We start from the raw sequence: 26,441 nt of genomic DNA, 5'->3' as shown, positions 1-26,441 counted from the left end.
ATGAGAACAACTCCAGTGATTTATTCTTTTGTTTTCTTCAGAAGCAGCAGCTGTGTGACGCTTCCACATGTAACATGACGACAGTGAGACAGTAAAACAATCATTCCTGCAGTATGTAAAACATCAGATGCCCTCATGATCATGACAGTTTGGTCAGATAAACATTTTAATACAAATACTTTTTAAAAAGGCAAAAAATGTAAACAGTGTTGAAAGAATGAGAACCTAACAGGACGCACAACACAAAAACAAGGACGACTGATTGTATCAGTCGAGGAGCTGCAGCACCAATGACCATCCTCGCTGTCAGTCCAGCAGAACGAGGATGAGAAGGCATCACAGTACCAAAGCGAAGGCAGGTGCTGCGTTCAAGTAGGTACCAAAATAGCACACTCTTTAAGCAACAGTTTTTCAAGTCTGTAGTTTGAGCTGGAAAAATGGAGGATCATTGCACTTCATCCTGCTGCCAGTACTCCCCATCCACCTCTCCGTCCTCAATGTCATCCTCAGCACAATCGTCCCAAATCTCATGTTCGTCCTCAGCCCCCTCTACTTCGTCTTCCTCCTCCAGGTTGGCTCCTTCGTCCTCTACCATCTCCATTTCACTCACATGTTCTGCATCGTCATCATCCCCGTCTTCTTCATCCTCTTCATCTTCATCATCATCATCATCGTCATCATCGTCGTCATCGTCATCATCATCATCCTCATCATCGTCCTCATCCACCTCCTCGATCCCTAACCTGCAAACCTCACCGTCCTCTATTTCACCATCTTCTTTTGAGGACCCTGATTTCCCTTCAGTTCTCCCCGAGAAGTAGGATCTGCTGGTGGGCACGAAGCTGGAGGTGGCCGTCTTAGTGTTGATGTAGAGACGCGGGGGAGGCGGGGGCTGCTGGGGATCAGGGTTAAAAGTGGACCTGGTCTTCCTGGAAGATGCAGCAGATGACACAGACTTTGCCGCAGGGTTTGTGGAATTCCCTTTCGGAGAATATTCGCGAATTTCCCCCGGCTCCAGCGGATCGGGACCGCAGGGATCGTGTTCGCTGCAGGAGAGTTTGCCGTCCAGCTTGGAGATGAAGAGCATCCCCTCGCGATGGTTTTTACAGAACGAGCTCGGACACATCTCACAGAAGGATGCTGCCTCTTTACCACACACGTCACACTGATGCCATGGACACTCCCATCGTCCTGGAATGGAAAGAATGAAATTAATATTTAGTTATAAAAGGCTAGGCACCCATTTGTGGATCGTATCACAAACATGCGTTTCACGTAAAAAAGCTCACTTAATAAAACGGACTGAAGAAGAGCTAGATACTCAAGTCCCTTTTCCTACCTGCCGGCCTCTTGGCCAAGTTGAGACAGTCGGCGTGATAAACTTTCGGACACCCTGGTTTCTTACAGGTGATGATCTGTCCACTGTCCCCACAGCTGAAACACTCGTCCTCTCTCTCCTTTGTCACTTGTTGTTTGGTCTTCTTCTTCCCAGCGACCCGCTTCCTCCCTTCCTTCACTTTAGTTTTATCAGCTGGCGGCTGGTTCTATTAAAAAAGAAATAAGGTATGTCACAGCAACGTCATACAACTATAGCATAAACTAGTTTATACCTTTGGTCGAACACCTAAGAAACCACTGCAGTTGGGCGCTCCGCATTTACAGGCAGTCTTTCCGTTACCGCGACACTCAAGGTTGTAGTTGAAGGTCAGCTCCACCCCTGGAATGATCAAAAATATTAGACCCTCGTAACCACATCTGGGGGAAAGTATTTCTGCGGCTCCGAAGAAGAAGCAGTGTGGGAGGGGTTGGGGATCTTTGTGATCTAATCCAACAGCTTAATGCCGTCAGACAGACAAACGTTAGATCTGACCTCCGTTCACTGCTGGAGGCAACTTAAACAAACGTGAGTATGAGAACTTGAGCACAGAGAGATGAAGGAAGGTGACCCAGTCTCATGTCTTTAACGTCACATGATGACTGGTCTGAGGCAATGCAGAGCTCAATGCACAAAACTTTGGCGCACGTCCACATTTCATCTGAATTGCTAATAGTTTTACTAAGATTTTCGTATGATGATCTCATACCTTTTGGGATGTCTTCAAGGGCGAACAGTCCAACCCTGGTGTCTCCGTTCACAGTCCACTTCTGGGTCTCACAGTTGGGCTGACAGCTGTGGTTCATAAAGCGAGCCTCATTCCCTTTGGGTCCAGCATCAATGATCCGGTCCTGAAAAGAGGTGGTGTGAGTCTTGTCCTCCAAAAACATGAAGCAGGCTTCATGTGTCACCTTGTCCAGTGTAAGCATGTAGAAGTTGCATATGTCATTCTCCTGCGCGTGTCGAATCCTGGCGCGGCATTCCTCCTCATCAATCACTTCTCCCACATACTCGCTCACAAAAGCACCCTGATGTGAAACCATCAGTTACAGAAGGTCGACTCCACGTTAACCAGCCTCTCTTCTACCCACCTTCTTGATGTCGGCCACGCCCCGCAGACCCCAGCCGCGTGACAACGTCCTGAAAATCTCCACAGCAGTGTACTGGCGCTTGGCGAACGCCTGGTTTTGACACTGCTCCCCAGCAGCACACACCTGAGGGTGGCACTCGTACAAGAGCATGCGGTTGATGCACTCGGAGTCCACGCTGCACGGGTTCTCATCGGTTGCCTTGCAGTTGCAGCGAGGGACATCTGACAAGTCGGCAGTGATGATCTGAACCTTCCCGACCGGCCGATTCACCTAAGAAGTATCGTGAGTGTCATGATTCATGATATTTTTCAGAAGGACACGATCATTCAAACCTTAATCTGCTTGTATGGTGGAGGTTTCTTATCGTTCTTTTTGTCCTCTTGCAGACGCTTCATTTCCTTCTCAGCCTGGAGCTCTTTAAATCTCTCAGCTGCGTCAACCAGGGCTGTGAGAAGCAACAATGAATAAGTTGATCTGAAGCAGTTGACATCAACAAGTATTCACAAACTGAACTCACCATTTTTGTAAACTGCGTCGGCACCCTTCCCCATCTTCTCAATGTTGTGTGTGTCTCCCTCCATGTAAGAAAACACTCTGGCCTGGTACGTCCAGACAAAATCTTTTGAGCCGAAGAACTGCACCGGGAACTCTCCCACATCGTGTTTCATTCTCATGATGTTAGTGGGCACATCCTTCAGCTGACACACCTCGGCAGGCCACCACCTACGGGCAAGAGTCGTGCTTGTTGAGGCCTGGATTTATTTGAAATCTAGTCTGCAGTTCACCTACCGGTAACGACCCCATTTGACCCACAGGATATCCTTTATTCGAGGCCGCTTTCCTGCTTTGCAGTCATTACAGAACCAGCTGCCTTGAGGCATCTCCATGTTCAAACATTCCTGATGAAAAGCAGCAGGACACGACTCACAGCACAGGAGACTTCCACCTGCAACACAGAGCAGCATTAGGAATTCAAGCAAAATAGAACCCAAGTACAGACAGTTATTTGTGGCCCCTGAACTATTTGAAGCCCATTTTCACAATTCTGTGGTGCCAACACGATGTTACTGTGACTCCTGAAAGAGAACCCGGGCTTAGCTAGACCCGCCATTAAGGTAGTCCCCACTACTGCCCAAACACAGAGCAGATCTGCTCTGCTCTGCTCTCTTCAGGAGCCATGCAAAGAAGTGCCTTGCAAATGCAGCTCAGTCACATGGTATATATACAATAAGAAGCAATAGAAATCTTGAGGAAATTTGTAAATCCAAATGGACCTACAGGACACATGAAATCACATATAAACTCGGCCATTTTAAATCCAGATGAGAGTGATCAGTAAAATGGGTTATGCACAATTATATAATTTTTTGTACTCTTGCTAGCTCCTTTGCACACTGACTTGTTACACACGGCTCATGGGCAAAGTCTTCTACACAATATGCCACACTCATCTGCAACAGATGCAGATGAAAGGTGTCAGCTAAACGACAGTGAATACAACATAACACGCGGCGACAGTGAAGCACTCTTGTCAGTCCTACCTTCCGAGCAGACGAAACACCAGCTGACGTTGATGTGCTCATGGTTCTTGCAGCCTTTACGGGGAGTGAAGTGGTTTGGGCAGAGGAAGCTGTTGTTGGCCAGCACCAGGCTTCCTGCTGCCATGCAGTTGTCATTAGCATGGTAGGCAACAGGACAGCGCACACACCGAGCCAAGCGACCTGCAGGCGAGACCCAAGAATCGTGACATGGTGAATATGAACTGATCCACAACAAAACACGGTAAAAACACACAAGATGCTGTCCTTACATCAACCCCAACAGTTCCAAGGGGCAGATCTTTCAGCAGCTTACCTTTGGAGCAGCAGATGTTGAGAGGATTAGTGATGTGGCAGGACAGACAGACGTGGAGGGAGCAGCGGAACCCTTTGTTGTGTGTTTGCGTAGCAGAGTAGGCCAGAATACAGCTGGCGTGGTAGAACTTCCCACACAATGGTATCATGCACCGTTTCACGCTACTATCGGACTCCTTACACACGAAACACGTGTGGACACCTAAAAATACATAGAGTGGTTAACGTTGGTTTCATGACACAAGGCGGGGAGAGTGAACGCACCACTCTTGCACTCCTGACAGATGAATTTCCCCTTTGGTGCGTCAGATAAACCGATACAGTGTTGGTGAAAGGCTCCGAAGCAGGGACCTTCACACACCAGCAGATCTCCAGTTCTCTCACACACCTGCGAGCATCAACGTTAGCATCAAACACAATACAAAACACCATCATTTCAAAAGGAACTAGACTCCTTCACACCTGACAAACGTTCTCCTTCAGGGATGCAGCTCCGATTTTCCCCTTCACATCGATCTGGGTGGAGGCGTTTTCACATATCTGAACCGACTGCACCTGAAAGATGGCAAATATTTGTTCCGCCCTGATAATCCACTGATCAAAGTGATTATAGAGCCACACCTCAGGTTTAGCTGCCACCTTGCCAGTGTGGACTTTCTCTTTTTCCTCTTCGTCACAGATTTCTTTTTTGGGATTCTTAGATCGCCGGGGACTGAAGGACTTCTTTCGAACCAGAACTCTAACATTCTTCAGCCCACTTTGCAGCTCAGCAAGAGGCGGAGGCGATGAGGGTTTCGGCTTTTCCTTCTTGACAGGCTCAACCTGTCCAAATTGTGGTTACGATTACCAGCTAGCATTCTGTATTGATGATCTAACTCAACTCAATAACCACCAGGAAAGGAAGCATCCAAGCCATTCAGTATTACCTGATGATTCTTTTGGGACTCCTCCAGCTTAGACAGACAGTCGGGCTGTAAACCGCAAACATATTTGTCAAAAAACATCAACACTCCCAGCTTGATGCAACCTACCTTCTCTGAGGAAGACAGCTCCTCTATGGCACAGGGCAGGACCTTGTGTGATGACTTCCGTGGCCTTTTTCTTTCCGATAATTCTGAACTTGAGTCTAAAGGACACAGTAAAAACTTACACACTTCAGTGCAACTATATTAGAAGCAGCATTTATCTATTTCACACAGCAATTTCTGGTGCAATGTCACTTCCTGACTTCATCAGGAAACTATTAAACTATTTGCAATGCACAGCACCACAGACTTAAACACAGTGCATTCTTGTACATCCAAGTTTCCTCGTACCGGACTGAGGAGGTAGATCAGTTTGTCCTGCGAGGCTGAGGGAGGGTTGGGATCTGGATGATTCAACAGCTGGAAGCTGCTCTTCATTCGTCCTCAGTTCCTGCGGTTCGTCGCTCTCCACGAACGACCCGGTTGAGATTTCTGATGTGATGCTAAGGTCATGGAGGGAGGAGCTGCTCTGCATCTCTTCAGTTTCACAGTCAACGAATGCATCAGTGTCCTACAATTAAACAAGGGTCTGTCAGATGATCATCTCCATTCTCTGTGTGACAAACGCATAACTAGTAACAGTGGAAAAGTCTTGCCATTTGAGGACCTCATTAACATTAAATCATTTTCTAAATTTTACTCTCGTAACAAGGTCTGCAGTCTATCACACCACTAACATAGACACACGAGATACATGACCAGTTTATCACAGGGGACATGAAAACCTCACGCACTCTCACATGGGATGAAACTACTGAAGAACAGGGAACAACATCCACACATGAAGGACCCAGGTTTGCCTTGGACCAGTTCTTCATGCTGGACTCAAGCATGGCTTTAGGAGAGACCATGACAACACGAACCTATAACCTAAGGCCTGTGGGTCACATCAGGCCCACAGGCCTTAGGTTATAGGTTGCCATAGTAGTACTGCCATAGTTGTACATAGTAGTACTACTACTATGTACAAGTTCCATAATGCACTGAAAGACTTGAAGCTACAGCTGAGAAAATCAATTCACATTTGCACTCTGTTTCCATATCCCAGCTACGTGCCGGAATTGTAGTGCAGCACTAGGAAAGAAAGTGACTTTCCAACAAAACAAGACGAGAAAACAACTCACCATTTTGTAGGTGTCATGTGTCTTTGAATTTGCTTTGGCAGCAATATGATGATCAAACTTGTGGGATGACTCCACGGGCCTTCTCGCTGTTTTGCGGGGCGGCTTGGTGTGTGAATGTCCTGTGAGTATATCATTTAGATTTATTTCAGAGTCGCATGCCTCTTGATCCATTAGGTTGTGCGGTTGTGCTAAACTTTTACCTGTTACACTGCGTGCTTCCAAAAAGTTATGCTCTTCGGGCTTGCTAACTTCCACACTTGGATTTGGAGAAGCACCAGGTGAATGTGAGCCATTCGTGTCAAGTTCTCTAACAGCAGAATTCTGCTTCTGCATCTGCCAGCGCTTCTTTGGAGCCAGAAGCGTGTCTGAATTTCTTTCTAGAAAGCCAGTAGAAACACTTGTGGACGCCGGGTGTCCACATCTAGGATCGGTGGAGTCACCGGTGGCTACCTCTTTGCTGTCGAGCGATTCAGTCGGGTCTGAGGACACCTTTGATGCTGCCAATCGGGCAGGAACACTTTGTTTTCGTCGCTGCTTGTCGGGGTAATTGAAGCAATCTCCCACGCGGTACGTGTCCACCTTCATGACTGGCTTTGTTTTTCGTTTCACAGGTGTGACTTCGGTGGGATCCGACCGAACCGGTGGCTCGGTTTTGATCCCATGACCAATAGCAGCACCAGAACATTTCAGTGCATCTGTAGAGGTAGGAATAATGAGAGGCTCCTCCTTGATAAGTCCGGGTGGCGGCGGGACGATCAATGGATTTCCTTCTTTCTCTCTGGTATCATGCATGTCTTTCAGAAGCATCAGGAAGGTGCTGTACTTGTAATTGGAATCAGGATGAAACACAGGAGAGTCCGAATAGTTGGATTCTTCTCTCACTAAAGATTGAAACGTGAGTTCTTTTAAATTCTTAAATGATTCCATCGGGGATGGAGATGAAGACGGGGAAGAGGACGGCGATATTCCTCGATCAACGTCCTCCTCCTTTATTTCCATGGGCATCCCCATTAACATCCCACTTTTAGACTTCATTTGCGAGCCATTGCGAATCTGATTTTTTTCCGGTTTCCGCGATCGTCTCTTTGGGGAGCGATGATGCGAAGAAGATAATGTACCTGGGGATAATTTCCAGTCAGGAGAGATTCCAGTTCTGATGGGAGACGGTGTTTTGTTATGACAACCATTAGCGAGTCCATGAAGTGAGGACTGGCTCACGGCCACTGCATTATCGAGCACCACATCCTCATTTGTTGTTCTTGAGATTAAACGGCCGCAGTCTGGAGGACCACATGAATGCGTTCTACCCAAAGCGTCAGACGGTTTTTGATAGCAGCCGGAACTTGGCTCAAAGTTCGTGAAGCAGTCCAGTGGGGAGCTAAATAAATCTGTCGCATTTGCTCTAAAAGAAGGTTCGACGTCTGATGAATCCAGTTCTTTAATGACTGGTATATGAAGATCTTTTGTAGGGCAGGGTACGTTTTGTTTTGGACGATGCAGCATTGGGACAGTGTCAAGGTCAGCGTAAGGCGACTCCACAGACTCTTTTAGTGGCTTGATGGGTGTTTGAGAACAGTCCATGAAGACAGAAGTATCACTTGATTCACCGACCATGTGGCCAAAAATGTCCGATAAGCACTTCTTTCTCTTCCTACACGGTGTGCTCTGGTTGGATTGGGGCGTCTCCGAGTTATTCGGCATGGAAATGCGAGAGTGGGTAACACCCTGAGGTGTTTTCTGGCCAGTATCCGCCGAGAGAAAGAGCTGCTCTTCTGACCTTTCCTGAGGTCGTTTTAGTCCACAAGCTTCACCTCTACCGGATATCGATGGTACTGACTCAGTGCTCTGCTGTTGGGTTGGAAGCAAATACTCCGCCTCAGCCACACTGACTTTCCAAGCAGTCAATAAACTTTTGGGTATCTGTAAAAAACAAAAAAAGACTATTAATGTTTCCAGTCAGATCATGAGACTTCAGGGCACCTTTCCTGTCATTTTTCTATATGTTCTATCACAGAGTAGTCAGAGTAGACGCCTGTCACACAATGAAAGCAACTGGCCAACAGAACTGGACCAGCGGAAGAACTCACCTGCTCAGGAACAACGAACATGACACAAAGTGAATAAAAACACTTTTCACTGGCTGTATAAATCCATAGCTTTTCCTCTCTGCTTCCCGCTTTCATAAATCAGCATGACATCTCGGGTTGCCATAGTACAGAGCTCACAAATGTAAGCGCTTACTGAATACTTGTAGTCCTTCTCCTTCTGCTTCCCTCTCCTCCTCAGAACAGGTAGGTCTTCGAACTGATGACCTCCTTCGAAAGCTAGAACGGCACTCCCCTGGACCCAGGCACACTCTGCCATCTCCCCGATTGTCTTGAGGAAATACATCCGGCAAGGTCGAGGATGTGGCACTGCAGGGATACATGCAAAATAACAAAGCACTTACAGGTGTGTCCAGAGTTTTGCCAATGTTTTTTTTATCATTAGAGGCTCATTTTGGACAGAACCTTTCATCTTAGTGTAGATCCCCAGTTCTGGGTCGCACATGATCCTGCAGGGCCACCAAGGACGTCTGTTGAATTTAGCCCAGACCAGGTCTCCCTCGACGTATTTCACGCCGGGGGAAAGCTTTTTCTTGGGACTGTTGGACTAAAGAGAAGAACAACAACAAATGAGACTTGGAAAAAAATGCATTGAGAACAAGTTCAATAATGCTACATTTAGTTAATCAGCTAGGTATCTACACTCCGACCCACCGAACAGCTAATATATCACTACACAAATGGCTATGTTACAACACATCTCCAAGTTCCTGAATGAGATTTTTTGGTGGGTGTTGGAACCACTCCACATTGCAATGACGACTGAAGACCTATCTCTTTAAAATGAGTCTCATTTACACAGAGAAATCGTAATTTAAAAAGCTAATGAAATTATCACGTCAAGTCAAAATGAATTGACTAGGAAGAATACGACATTTTTTTTCATGACTGTCGCTCTTTTTAAGATTTATAGAGGACAGCAGAACAAAACACAAACACAAAGGAAGGACACTATTCCGAAGATGAGATCAAAGTTATTCCACTTACTCACAATGACATAAAAACTTACATTAGAATCCGTGCCAGTGGGTGAAACAAGTGCCGGCTCAGGGGAAGCCAGCTCTCGATCACTGCTCGACTCCTCCCCAACAGTCCATTCATCCCTCATGATTATTTCAGGCAGTGCACTCGGACTTAGTGTAGGATTGAGCTCAGAAATTGTTTTTGACATCAGATTGAAGACAGTAGGTTTGTAAGTCCGCTTGTCCATCCCTGAACTGTAACTCGTGTCATTGTCTGTAACAGCTCGACCCCTACTCCACTTGGGGGGCCGCTCAAAAGGCATCAGCTCATGGTCGCTACTGTGCTCTTCTTCCTCTTGTTCATCCCTGGTTGCAAACAGCGTGGACCCAAAATGCAGGTAGTCATTGGGGACAGGGGAGCACCGTTCGAAGCAGTCAGGGCTGTGAGGGGAGAAACCGTTCCGGGTGATACCCTGCAAGGAGTCAAAAGGCTCCACGTCTTCAGGAGAAGGAGGTAGATGGACCGCCGGCGCCTCAAACTCATCGTCGCTGATCGGGCTTGCACAGTGAACATGACTGCGAGTGTGGGGATCTTTCGCCGGGTCCTCTTTCCTGAAGGTCGGAAAGCGCTTGAGAGGGCTGTAGCAGTGACTGTACCCCAGAAGAACCGGCTGTTTCAGACTGGGCGAGGGTGGCTGCAGTGCTGAGATCTTGTCGGCCTTACGCTTTAGAATGCTACCCTGGTTTCCGTAGGAGGTGCTCATTTGGCCATTGTGGGACCCCAGATCTGGCTGACTGGAGCCAAACACTGTCCTGCCAGGTCTGTATGACTGACTCATGTTTTCATGACGGAATCCTGCAAAGAAAAAGAGCATCATTCAGCGACTTCATTGAATATCAATTGACATACTGTCATGCAGAATATTTCCCTCCTGATTCATACCATGCTCCTCGGCTACAGCACAGAGGTGAGTCTGCAGAGCTGCTCCACCAAAGAAAGATCCACAGTGACAGCCCTGTTTCTCAACTATCATCGCTCTGCTTAAACAGATCCACTACAAGTCTCAAACGGATGACATTTCAGGTGACGTGTGTGTTCCTCTCCTCCTCCGACCCCCAGTACTTTTCAATCAAAACAAAGCAGCTGAGTGAAATCCTGCCTCGGTACCGAGTAGACTGGAAGAAATTGCGTTCAAGTAACAAAGGTGCGGAAATGGAAGCGTGAGAGGAACTGTTGTTACCAGAGCTGGCCAGTCCACACACACACAAACACTGAGAAGCATGGCCTCCACACAAGAGGCCGGTCCACACAAGGACAAACACCGTCTCCGTGTAGCCCCGCTTCATTCACAAACCAAGAGAAAACGTCCTTTTCCGAGGAGAAACGCTGACTAGCTTTGTCCCAGGAGGAGCTTCTGCTCTATCAGAGGTGCTGACACTGAGCCATCAACACACACACCGACACACAAACACACACACACCGACACACAAAGCTGCGATTAACGATCACGTCCGCAAAAGTTTAAAACACTCGGGAAACTCACCATTTGGAGCTCGGTGACGACAAAAGCAGCAGCGTGTGGGGAGAAGTGTGCTGCAAAGCCAGTGTTTCTCTCGGTGTGTGTGTTGCAGCACAATCCCAGCTGCAGCAGTAGTAGTAGGCCGAGGCTCTCGCTCCCATCGCCTCAGCAGCGGCGGCCCTTCTCTGTCACTTTACACGGCAAAGAAGCGGCGGCAGAGAGCCACGGCGAGTCTCATTGTTGCTGTGCGGGTCCTCTATACACACACCGCGCCTTATTGACTACATGGTTTCTGTCGAAGTGCCCCTGGTTGTGTTAAAACAAGCCCGGACCGACGGTGCTGGTTGAGCCGCGGCAGCCAATCGGCACAACCCCCCGTCTGCACACAGGCCGTGACACCGCTCGCGCGCGTCACTGGGGAGCACGCGCGCACACAGGCGCGGATGAGCCTACCGGGGCGCGCGTGCGCGTCCAGGTAAAGTTTCGGCACAGACTGACTTCTCAATAAACCGGCGACTCGTTCTTAGCGCGTCTGGATGTCATTCGGCTGCTGTGGCCGTTGAAGTCGTCTCGGAGACGCGAGCGCGTGTGTGCGGGTCGACAGGAAGAGAGACGCAGCTCGGCCTCTTCAGATTGTGCGCCATGTTGGTTCGAAGCGCCGCTCGCTTTTGACCAGGAAAAGACGCCGAGGCGCGCTCAGAACGACTGGACACGTGTCATTCTTGGCTCTGACTTGGCTCAAGTGGTCGCACGAATCAACTACAACTGCGCCAGTTTTAGAAACATCTGCCTTGCGAGTACAATAGCTGCTCCAGGCCAGTCCCTCTGGACCAGACAAAGACCAAGCAGCCACACGACGTGTCCCGGCCGGATTCATCCGCGGCTCACCGTGTCTGCGCACAAACACCATCTAGAATTAAGTTCAGAAGTTCAGAATCCCAGAGCAGCACCCACAAACTCATCCAGTGCATCTCAAATAAAAACCAAGTCGTTATAAACATGACGACAAAACCGTTATGAAACGTTGCAACCCGATTTATCTTTAAATATTAAGCGCATAATTGAGTAGTTCCGGTATGGAATTGTTCATTGGGCATACATAAGTAATAACTGTGTTAGTACCGGCAGATGACTAGTTGGAGGAGACTGGCCTCACTGTGGCGGAAAGGAGAATAGCACCCACTATCAAGGGTAGTAAACAGTTATATACAGTATACATCAGTGCAGTGGTGGTACAGATACTCTCATCAAACACTACCCCCATGAAAGTATCACATGCATACAGTACTTCATACTTCAGTGTCAGAAAAATGTGATTTTACGACATGAAAAAGCAGTTCCATGTGGACACATGCACATGTCCCCAAAAAAATCTCCTTAGAATATGACTAGGAATAGACATTACAATTCACAAAAACAAGACAAAGCTACATGTTTGAATCATCCTGGAAACTAGTTTGGCAAATCAACAAGTTCAGGTACAACTGCAGTGGAGGAACTAAGGTGCAACAGCTGTGAACAATCTGACAGCCTCTGAATATAAAACACATGCAATTCAAACACCAAACTGCCCAATGACCGTTATTTGAAAAACGTTTTATTCAGTTTGTTTTTTTATTACAGCACAGTAATAATTGTCTGAAAAGCGTTATTTGTTCCTACTCCAGGACAGCACAGCCACATACAGATGACTTTAACAAGGGTTTTCACGTTACATAACAGTGAAGAAATAACAGTTACGGTGTTTGGAACAATTACTTTTCGATCATGTAGAAACAATGCTGCATGACATTTTAAGTGAGTTACATTGCTGCAGACAACAAAAACACACCTACATGTTTATGAACAAAGAAAAAAAAGCTGATCTTATCAACTGGTTAGAATAAATAATTGATGCACTGTATGTCACGATACAAAAACAAGTGCTAAAGGTGCAAGTATTTAAAGTACAAACTGATAAAAAGTTCCTCGACTGATTTAATCAAGTACATGCTTCTCTGTCCGACGGGATCATGCGATCGTGTAAAAATGAAGCCAGTCTTTATCAAATAAAACGTTTAAGATGAATGGTCTAGGCATACTCTCCACCGCATGAGCTCAGAGGGCGGTGCCGCAGATCATTTCCCGGGTTCCTCCTCTTTTTCACCAGACTCACACGCGTCTCTCTTGTCCATCAGCAGAAAGGGAAAGGCTGGGGCGTCGCAGCTTGTGAAGTCTAGTTTCTTGGGTTCACTACAGCCACTGAAGTCTAGTTTCTTTGCACTGTCACAAGCAAACTCCAACTTTTTCAGCCGCGCCAGACTCTTGATGCTGCCCGGCGGCCGTCCAGGGCTGACCTTGTACCCGGCTGCTTTGGTCGTACCGAGTGGCCTCCCAGGACTGGTTTTGAAGCCGGCGGCCTTTGTCGTTCCAGGTGGGCGTCCGGTACTTGTGCGATACCCTGCCAGCTTGGTGGTTCCCGAAGGCCTCCCCCGTCGGCCAGACTTGGGCGTACCTTTTTTCTTCTTAGGGCCATCGGCCTCCAGAGGATCACCCACCCGAACCATCACAGCCTCGGGCTCAAAACTGTTCTGGTTCTCCTGCATTTGACACGCCATGACCTTGTGCATCCCCTGAGGCAAGGGGGCTAAGCCAGCCAGGGACAAGTGCAGGCCGGAGTGGGCTGCTGTGGGGTAGAACTTGCCTGACTGGGTGCTGCACACGTCGAAATGGCTGGCCGCATGGCAGTCCACGGCCAGTCCACTCATACAGAAGTCACTGCTACTGCTGCTGGTCACCTGATTCATCGTCTTCTGTGGAAAGCAGAGCATCCAAGTCATTATAGCGAGATGCTACTCATGAACCGGATGGACTACACAATGTAGCCAGTAGTTTCCTGTGCTAGCAAATGCTTTACGAGCCAAACGCGACTTTGACGCAGGAACTCATCGACGTTCGCGAGCGACGATGAACGTAGCAGCGATTATATCGTACCTCATTTGTCTGCAGATGTTGGCGTAGAAAGGGTTAAAGTCGGGTGGCACACATTTCCTCCGTCTGACAGCGTCAACATGCTCGTGATGGCGGAGCACAGGCTACGCAGCGATGTCCATGACCGGCGAGGAAGCGCTGTCCAGGGACCGCTCCAGATCTTCGGAACACTGAATCCTTCTGGCAGAGGTTAGGATGAGAAAGCAGCCATTTTCTCCGAGGAGGAGGGAAAAAAAACACACACAACAGGATGCGCTGCTCGCGCATGCGCGACAGATCTCCGGGCGCAGTAGCGTGTGCTGCTCTTTCATGGTGACGCTCAGAACAAAAGGAGCATCTTTAGAACAAGGACATCACGCCACAGGGAAGCAACGAAGAAACAAACGCAATGATTAAAACGGCACTGCAACATTTTGTATAGATTTTTATTAACATCCATAGGACCTTAAGTACAGAAACTGGATTCATGGAGCAACTGCACTGGCAGAACAGATAGCAATATACATTAGTCAGCACACCCCTCGATCAAAACTTATGTCTCTCTCATGAGTTTGGTCAGCTTCTGAATCTTTGTTTTGGTGGACATGTCCACATACTTGTCCCCGATACTGACGATCATACCACCGAGGATGGAAGGATCTGACTGTTGGAGTGAATGGAAACATGATTAAAAACAAAACAAAAAATCCATTTCATCAACATTAGTCATTTTGTAGCTTCTAACTAAGATGCTCATATTCCTTTAAGGCATATTTTGTTCCTTTTCCAACCACGGAAGTCAATTCATCTCAGTCCACTCAGTTGTTTCTAATATTGATGCAGCGGTGAGTTTACCTTAGTTTCCAGCTTGATGGACTCCCCCTTCTGGAGGAAGCCGTTGAGAGCAACCTTCAGTTCAGCAAGATTGGCTTCATCCAGAGGCTGAGGGAAAAGACCATTGTTACTGTAGTGGATAAACAGTACCTTTACATTGTCTCATTGCAATTGAACACATTTATAACAAAAGCAAATGTGAAGATAAATAATCCAGAAAGATTGAATGAATTCTAAATGAATGTAAACGTACTTCAAGTTCAATAAGTACTGCATAGTTTAACACATCCTTCATCAATGAAGGACTAACCATTTTATTAGCTATTTTTACTTCTCTGTGTGACAGGAAAAAAAAAATGTCACCATATATTACAGTAAAGCAGCTGGACACCATAAATAATAAGTGGCACATGAGTGGCAAGTGGGAATTACATGCTGCATCAAACCATATATTAATAATGCAGGAATCATTTATTAAATTTAAAAAAAAATCATACCTGCAGCATCTGCCGGTCAATGACCATGCAGTGTTTTAGTTTTCACCAAAATAATTGACTTTATCACTCAATACAAATAAAACCAGCAGCTCTACATAGATAATCTGTGGCAACAAGGACAAGTCAAGCGGCTTTATGAATTAAACTTTTGTAGTTACTCAAGAGAGCAATTGCAACTCACTAAAATACTACTTATTTTGAATTAACCAAATGAATCCAAACTGAAGAGATAAAAAAAATATGACTACGTAAGAAGTGACCATCTTGGTGCAGTTTTGTTGTCCCAGTCCAACAACACAGACACCACTCAGTTCTCTGAACCTTTGTTTTGGTGGACATGTCCACATACTTGTCCCCAATACTGACAATCATGCCACAGAGGATGGAAGGATCTGACTGTTCCTTTCACATTTTACACATTTACAGTGGAGCACATGGGTCCAATGCAAAAAGACCATTAGATGAACTGTGTTCCAAGTAGTCTCAGAACAACACCAACTGAAGGTTTTACTGAGGCTCATGAGTTATGAGTTAACATTGAATAAAAAGAATGAAAGTATTGCAACAATCTTTGTTGGAAGCCAGTGTGGTCAAGTTAGAGCTGATAATGTTTCTGCATCATGAAGACACCACATTTACACATGCACTTCATCAGATGACTGAATGAATACCTGGGCAGTAATGACGGAGCAGAGAACCTCTCCTCTGTGTGCACTCATCATCTTGGAAAAAGCTGCGATAACATCTGCAGTGTAAGTCAGACGACCGTTGTCGGCCAGAACATCTGAAGATCACAGAAGACAAACTTAGGTGGGAGACAATGACACAACTCACTGAAGGTGACCTTGAAGTAAGAAGCCCTACATGACCCCATGTCAAACAAGGAAATGAACATTCAGCAAGACGTGCTTCACCTGGCAATATGAAGAAAATTATATTCTTTAAATACAGCTAGAAGACACACATGCTTAACTTATTCAAACAGTGGACTAAACCAATCTGCCTGCTATACAGATAGAAATGCAACCATGGATTCATTCCACTAGAAACACTGAACAAATGACTGCAGCTTTCTAGAACAAAAGCAGGAGGACAAAAAGCCTGCCGGGTGAACCACACTCACTGATGAGGTTGACGGTGAGGGGGGACAGCTTGGCCTTGGTAAGAGCATCGTTGAAGGTCTTCTGCTTGATGTTACGCTTAACATGAGGGTTCATGACAATACTGGACATCTTGGGGTCCTTGATGATGGCCTGGGTAAAAGACATTTGATTATTAAATGTGCAATATTCTCTAGTTCCACAAGTCACCTCTGAAGCATCTAATGGAGAGCGGGAAGAAGTTAAGGACAGTGTTTTTAACATGTCCTTATGAAAATGGTTCACTTTAAAAAAGAGAGAGATTCAACTGTGCTGGTCAGGTGACAAAACATACAACACACTGAGGGACAAGAATGCCAGTGTTTTGCTCATTGAAGAGATGAATAATAAGCACCTAAAGTTTAACCAAAACAATTCTAGTCTATCGAACACTACTTCATCTTGAATAACCTTTTTACTTACAGAGACTTTACCCAGCTCCTGCTCGACTTGGTCAAGTTTCTTCTGCTTGCTTGCAGCGGAGAAAAGCGCAGTCGCATACCGACCCTGCACTCCGTACACCTGGATAGGAGGCTGGAGGAAAATGGATCAACCGTCATCAATTCTAGGACCAACAAGCTCACGGGGCCAGAGACATGCAAACGGCTAGTGGGTTACCTTGATCAGTTTGGCAGCAGGCCTGATCACAGACGTGCTGAACTGACGGACCTGCGAAAACATACTTATTATAACCACAAAATCATGGTACACGCATCTCAAGTGACTGAACTTCTGTCAGATTACGGCAAAGACAGCAAGCTAGCCGGCTAACGGGTTAGCAGTCCTTCAAGTGCAACGCGCTGATCCAAGTTATGGGACATATGAAGCGCCCGGCTTCTTTATAGAATGAATTTAACACATAATGCTATGTTTGAGTAATAACGCCATCGGGAACAAACGCATGAATCGAGCCAAATTGCTGAAATCATTGAGCGTCTTACCTGCTGTCCTAGCATGTGTGCTGCCATTTTCTCCTACAGCTGTCGGCGATAGAACGCGGGACTGCGCATGTGCACCTCAGTAGAACATAGGAAGTTATGGGTAGTGTAGTTGTATAGAAGAAACGGAAAGGAAAAGTCAAGTCTTCTTCGGTGTCTATTTAGCGGTGACAAAACCGACAGTAATGTGATAGCGACATCAACTGGTCTTGTAATAAAAAAGAGACACATGTTCGAACACAGTAATGTAAAAATATCCACACAGAGTGATGCTAATTTAACCGCATGTTCCGATAATATTTACTAATCCTATAATCTATGAAGCTGGATCTGAAGCTAAAGACTTTCATCACAAGCACATACTATATTTGAATATGTTTAATTCAAATATGAAAATATTTTGTATCTATTTATTTATCAAGTAAATACCACGGACGTTTATGGACAAATTGAGACAGGTATTTGATGCATAGTGGAATGGACAAGGCTACACAACATTCAGCTACGCACCAAACACGCAGGAAACACAACAAAGACTTGATCAGAGAGTCTTTTTTATAGGAAATATTTAATGTATTTTTCTGATCTCCGGTATGCTGTATGTGATGTTTGTAGACAGTCAGGTCTTTGCTAGTCCAAGAGTCCACTGATGACTGATAGTGGGAATCTATGGACAAAACTGGTCAATATTTTCATGTAGACCCTAAAACTGACTTCCCACGAATTCCTCACTTTGTGATGAAAATGAATCACCTTACCAATAACAACAATAATATATGGATGTTTTATTCATTTGGGATATTGTATTCATTTTTTAACAGTGTGGTGTTAGCCAAAAATACCACTCATTATATTGCAATTTATCAGGTCATGCTTTGTTGTTCCTCAAACTGGTGGAGTGGTTCTCTGACTTGAACTGGATGACGCATCTATAAAAAAAAAAAAAAAGCAAGTAAACCCTGGAATTCCCAGAAAACAGCTTCTCGATTTCTAACCGTACGATTGTAAAATAGCATCAATGATGTATCATCCTCATGATTACAACAGAGACTTGATGGTAACACATCTGCACTGAGTCATCAGGCAGACTTTAAAATGAACTTAATCTGGAACATGCACTGAGTAGAACCAGAAATATACACACCATTTACTAGTTACTTATTCCTGAAATCTAAACTGACAACAATAAAGTAAATTGAAGAAGGTGACTACTTTTTCCCGTTTCTATAACGTAGGTTTCTACTGTTCATTCTCCATACCAAAAGAACAACTGTGACCTGCTGTTGCGTGTTGGGACAGCAACAAATTATCAGGAAATAGGGGCTAAGGTCAGTCACTGGAAGAAAGATTAAAAATGGGAAGGGGGAAATGTGGTAATAGTAGAGAGGAGGAAGAAATCCATTCTTTTAAACTTAAATATGTATCAAGAAAACATATTATTATGATAGAACTAAAAGAAAAGAATGAACATGGGTTTATGGAGCAAAAACTCACAATAAATTGAACAACATGCCAGTAAACATTTTGTTGAAACATGTAATATATTGAAATTTAGAACAATTTGATTTTAAAATTGTTGACATTAAAAAGTGTCACAAAATGCTTATCAAAGCACAATATATTAAAGAAACACAATAACATGAATTTATTTGTTGTGCTCCAATATGCTACAAATATACAATGGCCACATTGCCTGTGAAGTGGTAATTAAAATCGCTTGTATATCCAAATAAATAAATGAATAAAAACATGGCACCCAAGAACATGTACAAAAATGTGTTTGTACATTCATAAGGAACAAATTGAGCAGAATAAAATATGTAATTAAAAACGTCAATGTGCAATATAAAAACACAAACAAAATTGGAGGCAAAATGAGTTTTAAAGATTGTGACGACAGTACATCTATAATACAAAACGACATTATAATGGAATATATTTAATGCCTTGAGAAATCCCAAGATAATATATACAAAATAAAGAAAAAGATATGATGTTTTGCACACAAATACAGACCAAAAAAACACATTACATTGATTCATTAAATAATAATTTATGATGTGTTAAATATCATGTCGCAAACAGGAAAGCAAATGCTTTTACTACCTGGTTAAATAAAACCCTGAATTAAAATAATAAATAATATAAATTATGATCTTAATTCTGCAAGTTCTCATTCCCAATCCCCGTTCATTTTAAGTGGCTCAGAAAGGTCTTTTAAAGCAGTCAACAATAGCGGTGAAACACCTTTCTCATTCCACTTTAGAGATGCATGAGGAACGCCGTGGCCCCTGATCCCCCGTGTGACACTATTGTTCCTGACGGAGGTGGTGACAGTGCAGCTGCAGCCACACACTCCTCCTCTGGGGGGATGTGTCTTTCTCTCGGTGTGTGTGTGAGTGTGAGAGCGAGTGCGTGTGTGCGTGTGTGTGTGCTCGCTGCTCCGCTGACGCCGCTGCGTGTAAGACTAGCCGCGTCCGCAGCCTCTTCCCGGACTCTTCGCCACCGAGGCCCTTCGCACAGTAAGTCACCCGCATCTTGAAAGCGAAACGTTGGTCTGAGCAGCGCGCGTGTCGGTGTGTGCGTGTGTGTGTTGGGGGGCCGTGATGGTGTGAGGATGTGGCAGCAAGATACTAGTTGAATCTGGACGCGCGGCTGGCACAAGCGCCGCGATCAGAACAGATGTGGATTCACGTGATACGACGTGGTGAGGGGCTCCGACGCACCGAGCTCCCACAGATCGGACCGCTCCAGATCGGACCGGTCCACGTCGGCTCGCACGCGCGGGGATTGTTTACGGCCAGAAGGAAGGGATCGGGGTGAGATGAATGAAATGTGGGGATGTGAGAGTTGTTGTGAGCGCAGGTTAATGTGTAGCCACGCAGGCGGCCGCTCGTGATTGGCTGAGAGCGCTCGGGCTCAAAGGCTGTCGGTCCAAAGTTCAGGCCCCACCGTCCTCATTAGCAGATCCCAATTAATGACGAGTGCGAGTCACGTGACTGAGGCGCAGACCTCTTTCAAAGCACCTCGTGAGTGCCCCATGGAGTTGAATGCAATTTAAAGGGCCAGTGTCGCTCATGTGCCTCAGCACACACACACACATCCAGAGTTGCGTGTGTGTGTGCTGTCAGTCCAGCAGCCATCTTTGGTGCAATTCCCTCTGGAGTTTCATCATGCTGCCTGCACAGGAGACCTGCTCCCGGGTCCCTGAGTCGGATGAGCTCAACACACCTGGCAGGTCTGGAATGCCTCACCAGACATCCAACTCAAACCCAAGTGATCATCTCACTTTCTCCCCTCAGGAGCTGCTTTTAAGGTGTGTTTTCCCAACCCCTGTGTTGGTTCAGCCGTCTCCATAGCAACGCTATACTGAATTAGAAGCATGGCAGCTCTGTGCTCTGTGCTCTGTGACATCCACTTGCATCCAATAGATCGTGCCCCAACTCATGCTGGTGTGGCGGAAAATATGGTGTTCATATTGTTGTGGACAGCTCATGCACGCTCATGGCAGGACTACACAATATTCATGGGAAGATGTGAGGGTTTATTCGTAGTTTTATTACATGTTGAGAACTGACTCATTGAAACTGTTCAGAATATAGTTTTGTTAGATTTTCTTATGAATAATAAACACATTTTTCTATCGTTTTTTTGTGTAATGCAGCTTGGAGATACAAAATAGATTTGTCATCATGATATGTTACCTGGTAGGACTTCACTTCACTTCAAAATAAAAATCTGACTTGCTGAACTGTTGAGCAATAAACTTCAGCTGTAATTCATAACTGTTTCAGAAAAAATAAGTCTTATGAGGAGGTAAATATTTGTCTTATTTTCAATCCCATTTGGATTGCAGCCTATTTGGAGACAAAGAGGCAGCTCTGGCATCTATCAGAGACTCAGAGTAGAGCCACTTAAATACAATCTCCTGATGGAAACAGTCACATTTTTAGGCTCTGTTTGCCTTTTCCACTTTCCTCAGAATATCCAGATTGTTACTGCTAACATGTTAGATGGTTGCGCCCTCAACATTCAGCATGATGGAACTACAGAACATCTGTTCAAAATGGCAGCAAAAACCCAGATCAAAACCACGACCGTATAATACCAATGGTAGAAAGCAGTTGACCGAGGTCCTGAATGAAATTCACAGTTTTGTTTTCGTCTTCAGATAAATATGGCAGCAGAACTTTCCACCTCCATAAACATCAAGGAGCCCCGCTGGGACCAGAGCACGTTCATGGGCCGAGCCAAACACTTCTTCACAGTCACAGACCCCAGAAATGTCCTCCTCACCAACGAACAGCTGGAGCACGCGCACAAGATCATCACAGACTACAGGTCGGTGGGCGCGGAGGTTTGAAGCGGGACGCTAGCTGTCCCTGACGCGCTTGTCTCCCCGCAGGAAAGGCGTGGTGTCTCCGGGGCTGACGGAGGATGAGCTCTGGAGGGCCAAGTATGTGTTCGACTCCGCCTTCCACCCGGACACTGGCGAGAAGATGATCCTGATCGGCCGCATGTCAGCACAAGTTCCCATGAACATGACCATCACCGGATGCATGATGACGTTTTACAAGTACGAGGCGACCGGCTGTTAGTCATGCGATGGCTCGGCTGGACCACAGCGCTTTCAGTTCTTCAGTTCAGCCTCTGATGTTTGCACGTTTTGCCTCTGCTCTCGCTGCCTCAGGACGACCCCAGCTGTTGTGTTCTGGCAGTGGATCAATCAGTCCTTCAACGCTATCGTCAATTACACCAACAGAAGTGGTGACGCTCCCATCACAGTCGGGTACGAGCTTTCATTCATCGTCCTCGGCCCTCTGAGATGACCTCTGACCCTTGCGTTTGCAGTCAGCTGGGCACGGCGTACGTGTCGGCCACGACAGGAGCCGTGGTCACCGCGCTGGGTCTCAACTCTCTGTCCAAGGTGACACACTGCTCTGTCCTTGGGCTGGAATCACCACTTTTCTCACTTCCTTCCTCTTTGTCCAGCATGTCTCACCACTCATCGGGCGCTTTGTTCCCTTCGCTGCTGTAGCGGCAGCCAACTGCATCAACATCCCGCTGATGAGGCAACGGTGAGAGGAAAGTGCTGCAGTCAGCACTCTTCTAAAGAACACTGGATCCGTTCACGCCTCACTGGTTATAAATGGCTTGATCAGGATGCCACAGTTAATGGCTATGAGGAGGCTTTATTGCCTCTCCTGACACTTCATGATCCTGCTTCCTTTCCAGGGAGCTCAAACACGGCATTCCCATCACGGACGAGAACGACAACAGGTTAGGGGAGTCCACCAAAGCAGCACAACAAGCCATCTCTCAGGTCGTGGTCTCCAGGATTCTCATGGCATCTCCAGGAATGGGTAGGAAAACACACATCACAGTCAGGCTTTGCATGTCGCCCAGGTGCCCCGGGGGCTCCGCCCACTCCTCTCTCCATCATCCAGTGTAGATATATCTGTCACAGCCACCTCATCCTTCACCGTCACTTGGGTCCCTTGTGCTACCTGCACTCATTTAAAGGGAGCCCTCATGCAGAACATGCACATCCATTCTGTTAGGATCACATCACCTTTGGCGCCATTTGTCACAAAGTGTGAAGGAAACACTCAGTGAACTGGCCTCGTCCTTTCAGCTTTTGAGGAATGGCAGTAATGAAGCCAAAGCTCCCATGGTGACTTCAACTCCTGCCATTGCAACCTCACCGTGCCGTCTGCTCTGGTCTTAAACCGGGCTTCACTCAGTCCATTTTCTGCCATCACATGCCCCACATAGTTTGGAGAACAGCTGGGAAGTGACTCAGTCAGTCACTCCTTCAGACACACGCTGGTCCCATCCTTCCTCTGACGCCTTCATCTGGTCAGGTGCCGTCGTCCTCTGGGGGTGAACCACCCTTCACCCGCCCTCTAAACTGTCAATGGCTGAAAGAAAATCCACCCAATACATTGAATGACTTGTCACCCATCGACGCGCTTGGATTAATACATTGAAATCAGATGTCAATATTGACTCCGGAGACGTATCAATGTGCGGTGAATGTTGTCAAGCTAGTTTGGATTTGAGTTTGAAATGAAAGTGAGAGGAGGTGGGTCGAAGAAAGGGATGTCGGAGCGAATACACTACATGGCTAACGGAAAGGAGCAAGTCTGTCTGACTCCAAGTACATTTTGGGAAACAGACTTTGACATTTCTGTAGGATCAAGGCTACAATTCATACATCAACAACCTGTCTGTGCTTTCAGCCATCCCCCCGTTTCTGATGAACCATTTGGAGAAGAAGGCATTCCTGAAGGTTGGTCAACTTCCAAATTCACGATTCCGGTTCTCCATTTTCAGTCGCTCTGCATGCGAGGAGTTTTAAGTTGAGGCTCATTGTTTTCCCTCCTGGTCATTTCAGAGGTTTCCATGGATGAGTGCACCCATTCAAGTCGGCCTGGTGGGATTCTGGTGAGTCGGCGGAAATCTGACGCCCAGCTAACTCCCAAAACTAATTGTGTAGAGCAGAAGTGACTCAGAACAAACCCGAAGTTGAAAGTCCTTCTTTCTGGTTATGTGCGTCCATATATAGCTCTGAGGAGATTCTGGGAAATCGATGTCACAGACTGACGGTAAAAGTGAAGTTCAGAAAGGTCCAGTTGGTTGTAGCGTCGTCTCTCTTGACACCCAAGTTCCTTTATCTTGCTGCTGTGAGTCAAAACGAAAACCAGAATGTTCCGTTGGCTTAGTTTCCTCACTGTAGGGTTAAGCTGGGGTGAACAAGACTCAGGCGTGATAAGAGCTCATCCTTCAAACACTGGTTTTAGTAGCTAAAGTGTCATCAGGGAATTCCCAAATCAAAGCCTCTCACTCATGTACCCCACCACTGAGGAGGGATTTCCTGCGAGTGACGGCAAACGTGCTGGCCACAGAAGAGCCTAAACCACCTGCTCAGTTAGAAACGCCTCCAGGAGCACAGATGTGTGATCTAGTGAGATAAATGAGCCTGCTAGTTTGGTGGCAGCTAACAGCCTTTGTCACGGCATCGCTTCCAGGTTTCATAATGAAGCGTTGGCACACTAAATGTCACCGCCTTCAGCACACGAGGTAGAACATGGTGAGAGGTAAGGTGAGAGATAGGAATGCACAATTCCCGTTAAGCTACAAAGCTCCCTCGGTTTAGAGACTTTCACTGAACATCTGGTCAAAGTTTGTTGTGTTCTGTTTGAGCCACCTATATATAAACGGCTCTGATGCAACAGAATGGCGGCGACAGTTTCCCCCCGAGCAACGTCTCAGTGTTGTGACTGTTGTGCTGTGACATCCAAATGGAGACCTTGCCAGTGGTGGTCAGAGCGAGGCGATGCTTCTGTTATGTCTCCGGCTTACTTGCATATCTTTGGCTCACTGCGTCCTTCGAAGAGCGGGAGGAGTCTGCGGTTTCCCCTGGAAACCATATCAAGGGAAGTGCATGTGAGATTAGCAGAGACGGGCTGCGACTTTTCACCATGTTTGTAAAGCACATGCGGGTGGGTCAGAGGCGACATCAAAGCATTCACTTGCGATGCAAATGGAAGGAAATCATCATCATGACTAACCAGTTCCCTGTGGCCCAGAACTGATGACATGCCAAGGAATATCAAGTGCTTCTCTTGACTTTCAGCCTGGTGTTCGCCACGCCGCTCTGCTGCGCCCTCTTCCCTCAGAAGAGGTGAGTAGGAATATATGGTCGCAGGTCCAGGCTGGTGTTGAGTTCCCTTGCTTTCCTCCCTTCCAGCTCCATATCAGTCAGCCGTCTAGAGCCGGAGCTGCGGGAGAAGATCCGAGCCAGTCACCCCGGAGTGGAGAGGGTCTACTTCAACAAAGGTCTATGAGTGTCGGACCCGCCTCCTCCAAACACTGCCAGACCCCCCGGTCAGGCCCGACCCGCGCCCTCGGCCTCGGCCCTCCTCATTCAGTGTGCCAAAGTTGAGTTTGCGTCTTCAGCGCCGTCACAGAGATTCCCGCAGAAGTATTTTGATTCAGATGTCTACGTTTCTTTCTATTAATGGCCAAGCTAATTAAGTCATTGTAATTTCACCGTGTGATTCCCAGATTCTGTGTCATGGTGTTAGGCCCATCACACACACACACACACACACACCATGAGGTTCATGACGAAATCCCGACCCGAGAAAATGTGACGCAGCATACCAGCGAACTTGGTGCTATTTAATACAGAGGTAATCCCATCATATTTATTCAAGCGTGAACAAACCACTCCTGTAGGCGACTTTTGATATTTACCCAGGGTCCTCTGCTTCAACGCGAAACCAAACACTTTCTGGATTAGTCAGTCGATCCGTCGATGCGTTTACGATGAATTCAAGATCATCACTGCTTGTTTTTAGACTGTAGAACTACACTGAAATTGAAAAAAAAAATCGATAGTAAGGAAGAACATTCAAATACTTTCTCTGAACTGAACTTTTTAGATACGCTAGCTGCAAAATTGTAGCCAACACTACATAAAAAAATACTTAGCTTTCATTAGTAAATCTCCAACCCAGTTTGGCCCCCTTCCGGTCGACACAGAAATAGGCATTTTGTCTTAAACTCAAGTGTTTTCAGGACTCATATGCTTCAGGTACCAGTCGTTTTAAACAGTATATCGTCAGTATTATGATGTCATACCTTCACGACCCTGTGGTGTGATCTTCATCCAGTATTGTGTCCAAAGTTCAGGTAATTCGTTGATAATAAATGTCTATAAAGCTTGCTATTAACTGAATTAACCTGCTGACTGGACACATCCGAAAAAAAAAAAACTTCAAGATATTTATGTAACAGTGGCTGTTATCAGGCCGATAACGCAGGTGAATATTAGCAGACTTATCTCAACATCTGAGCTCTGCAGGTCGCATGGTGACGTCGGGCCGGAGGGGACAAGAGCAGAATGAGCCAGGTTTCACTTGTACTGCCATTTTATCAATCATTTTGTGTCCGATTTAATTTTACTGGTAGAAATGCATCACGTGTCGTTCTAATCATGATCGTTCTGTAAAGTGATTTAC

General features: G+C 46.3%; 4 protein-coding genes across 7 annotated transcripts; 1 reads left to right on the top strand and 3 right to left on the bottom strand.

Annotated features, from left to right (window-relative positions):
* Window positions 1-16: 16 nt before the first annotated feature.
* nsd1a (nuclear receptor binding SET domain protein 1a) lies at window positions 17-11,741 on the bottom strand. Of its 3 annotated transcripts, none has more exons than XM_053879798.1 (23): window positions 11,080-11,741; window positions 9,583-10,391; window positions 8,979-9,120; window positions 8,710-8,882; window positions 6,669-8,388; window positions 6,469-6,587; window positions 5,636-5,855; window positions 5,351-5,445; window positions 5,246-5,290; window positions 4,941-5,141; window positions 4,782-4,874; window positions 4,584-4,707; window positions 4,321-4,521; window positions 4,008-4,187; window positions 3,256-3,412; window positions 2,984-3,189; window positions 2,799-2,911; window positions 2,467-2,736; window positions 2,287-2,403; window positions 2,085-2,226; window positions 1,611-1,717; window positions 1,340-1,544; window positions 17-1,191 (listed from the first exon to the last, which is right to left on the bottom strand). In XM_053879798.1, the coding sequence occupies exons 2-23, from the start codon at window positions 10,372-10,374 to the stop codon at window positions 446-448; spliced, it is 6,168 nt and encodes a 2,055-aa protein (XP_053735773.1). In that variant the 5' UTR covers window positions 10,375-10,391; window positions 11,080-11,741; the 3' UTR covers window positions 17-445. The 3 variants fall into 3 exon arrangements, with proteins under 3 accessions (XP_053735773.1, XP_053735771.1, XP_053735772.1); XM_053879796.1 differs by lacking the exon at window positions 11,080-11,741 and adding an exon at window positions 10,479-10,685; XM_053879797.1 differs by lacking the exon at window positions 11,080-11,741 and adding an exon at window positions 10,479-10,685 and having other exon boundaries at window positions 4,782-4,868.
* Window positions 11,742-12,637: 896 nt separating this feature from the next.
* Window positions 12,638-14,276, bottom strand: LOC128767450 (UPF0461 protein C5orf24 homolog). The gene is made up of 2 exons (XM_053879530.1): window positions 14,029-14,276; window positions 12,638-13,847 (listed from the first exon to the last, which is right to left on the bottom strand). The coding sequence occupies exon 2, from the start codon at window positions 13,839-13,841 to the stop codon at window positions 13,173-13,175; it is 669 nt and encodes a 222-aa protein (XP_053735505.1). The 5' UTR covers window positions 13,842-13,847; window positions 14,029-14,276; the 3' UTR covers window positions 12,638-13,172.
* Window positions 14,277-14,436: 160 nt separating this feature from the next.
* On the bottom strand, window positions 14,437-17,509 carry atp5po (ATP synthase peripheral stalk subunit OSCP). Its single transcript, XM_053879465.1, has 7 exons — window positions 17,416-17,509; window positions 17,093-17,143; window positions 16,898-17,008; window positions 16,459-16,588; window positions 16,007-16,119; window positions 14,860-14,946; window positions 14,437-14,668 (listed from the first exon to the last, which is right to left on the bottom strand). Exons 1-7 carry the CDS (start codon window positions 17,440-17,442, stop codon window positions 14,558-14,560), a joined length of 630 nt encoding a protein of 209 aa, XP_053735440.1. The 5' UTR covers window positions 17,443-17,509; the 3' UTR covers window positions 14,437-14,557.
* Window positions 17,510-19,769: 2,260 nt separating this feature from the next.
* sfxn1 (sideroflexin 1) lies at window positions 19,770-26,034 on the top strand. 2 transcript variants are annotated; one of them, XM_053878854.1, is made up of 11 exons: window positions 19,770-19,934; window positions 21,584-21,753; window positions 21,818-21,988; window positions 22,103-22,201; window positions 22,264-22,339; window positions 22,405-22,490; window positions 22,648-22,775; window positions 23,655-23,704; window positions 23,810-23,859; window positions 25,052-25,099; window positions 25,166-26,034. In XM_053878854.1, the coding sequence occupies exons 2-11, from the start codon at window positions 21,590-21,592 to the stop codon at window positions 25,260-25,262; spliced, it is 969 nt and encodes a 322-aa protein (XP_053734829.1). In that variant the 5' UTR covers window positions 19,770-19,934; window positions 21,584-21,589; the 3' UTR covers window positions 25,263-26,034. The 2 variants fall into 2 exon arrangements, with proteins under 2 accessions (XP_053734829.1, XP_053734830.1); XM_053878855.1 differs by lacking the exon at window positions 19,770-19,934 and adding an exon at window positions 20,583-20,728.
* Window positions 26,035-26,441: the final 407 nt, after the last annotated feature.

The sequence above is a fragment of the Synchiropus splendidus genome, chromosome 11, assembly GCF_027744825.2.
Source record: "Synchiropus splendidus isolate RoL2022-P1 chromosome 11, RoL_Sspl_1.0, whole genome shotgun sequence".
Lineage (NCBI taxonomy): Eukaryota > Metazoa > Chordata > Actinopteri > Syngnathiformes > Callionymidae > Synchiropus > Synchiropus splendidus.
Note: the sequence above shows the minus strand (reverse complement) of the source record. Positions and strands in the feature narration are given on the sequence as shown.

Coding starts and splice junctions, on each gene's coding strand:
- sfxn1 (XM_053878854.1), top strand. CDS start 21,590: ATGGCAGCAGAACTTTCCACCTCCATAAACATCAAGGAGCCCCGCTGG. Junction 22,491..22,647: donor ATCCCGCTGATGAGGCAACG/GTGAGAGGAAAG, acceptor CTTCCTTTCCAG/GGAGCTCAAACACGGCATTC. Junction 23,705..23,809: donor AGAAGAAGGCATTCCTGAAG/GTTGGTCAACTT, acceptor TGGTCATTTCAG/AGGTTTCCATGGATGAGTGC.
- LOC128767450 (XM_053879530.1), bottom strand. CDS start 13,841: ATGAATCAGGTGACCAGCAGCAGTAGCAGTGACTTCTGTATGAGTGGA.
- atp5po (XM_053879465.1), bottom strand. CDS start 17,442: ATGGCAGCACACATGCTAGGACAGCAG. Junction 16,589..16,897: donor AGGAGCTGGGTAAAGTCTCT/GTAAGTAAAAAG, acceptor TCTTTTACCCAG/GCCATCATCAAGGACCCCAA. Junction 16,120..16,458: donor CCTCACCGTCAACCTCATCA/GTGAGTGTGGTT, acceptor TGTGATCTTCAG/ATGTTCTGGCCGACAACGGT.
- nsd1a (XM_053879796.1), bottom strand. CDS start 10,569: ATGATAGTTGAGAAACAGGGCTGTCACTGTGGATCTTTCTTTGGTGGA. Junction 3,413..4,007: donor GTGTTTCGTCTGCTCGGAAG/GTAGGACTGACA, acceptor TCTGTGTTGCAG/GTGGAAGTCTCCTGTGCTGT. Junction 3,190..3,255: donor GTCAAATGGGGTCGTTACCG/GTAGGTGAACTG, acceptor TCTTGCCCGTAG/GTGGTGGCCTGCCGAGGTGT.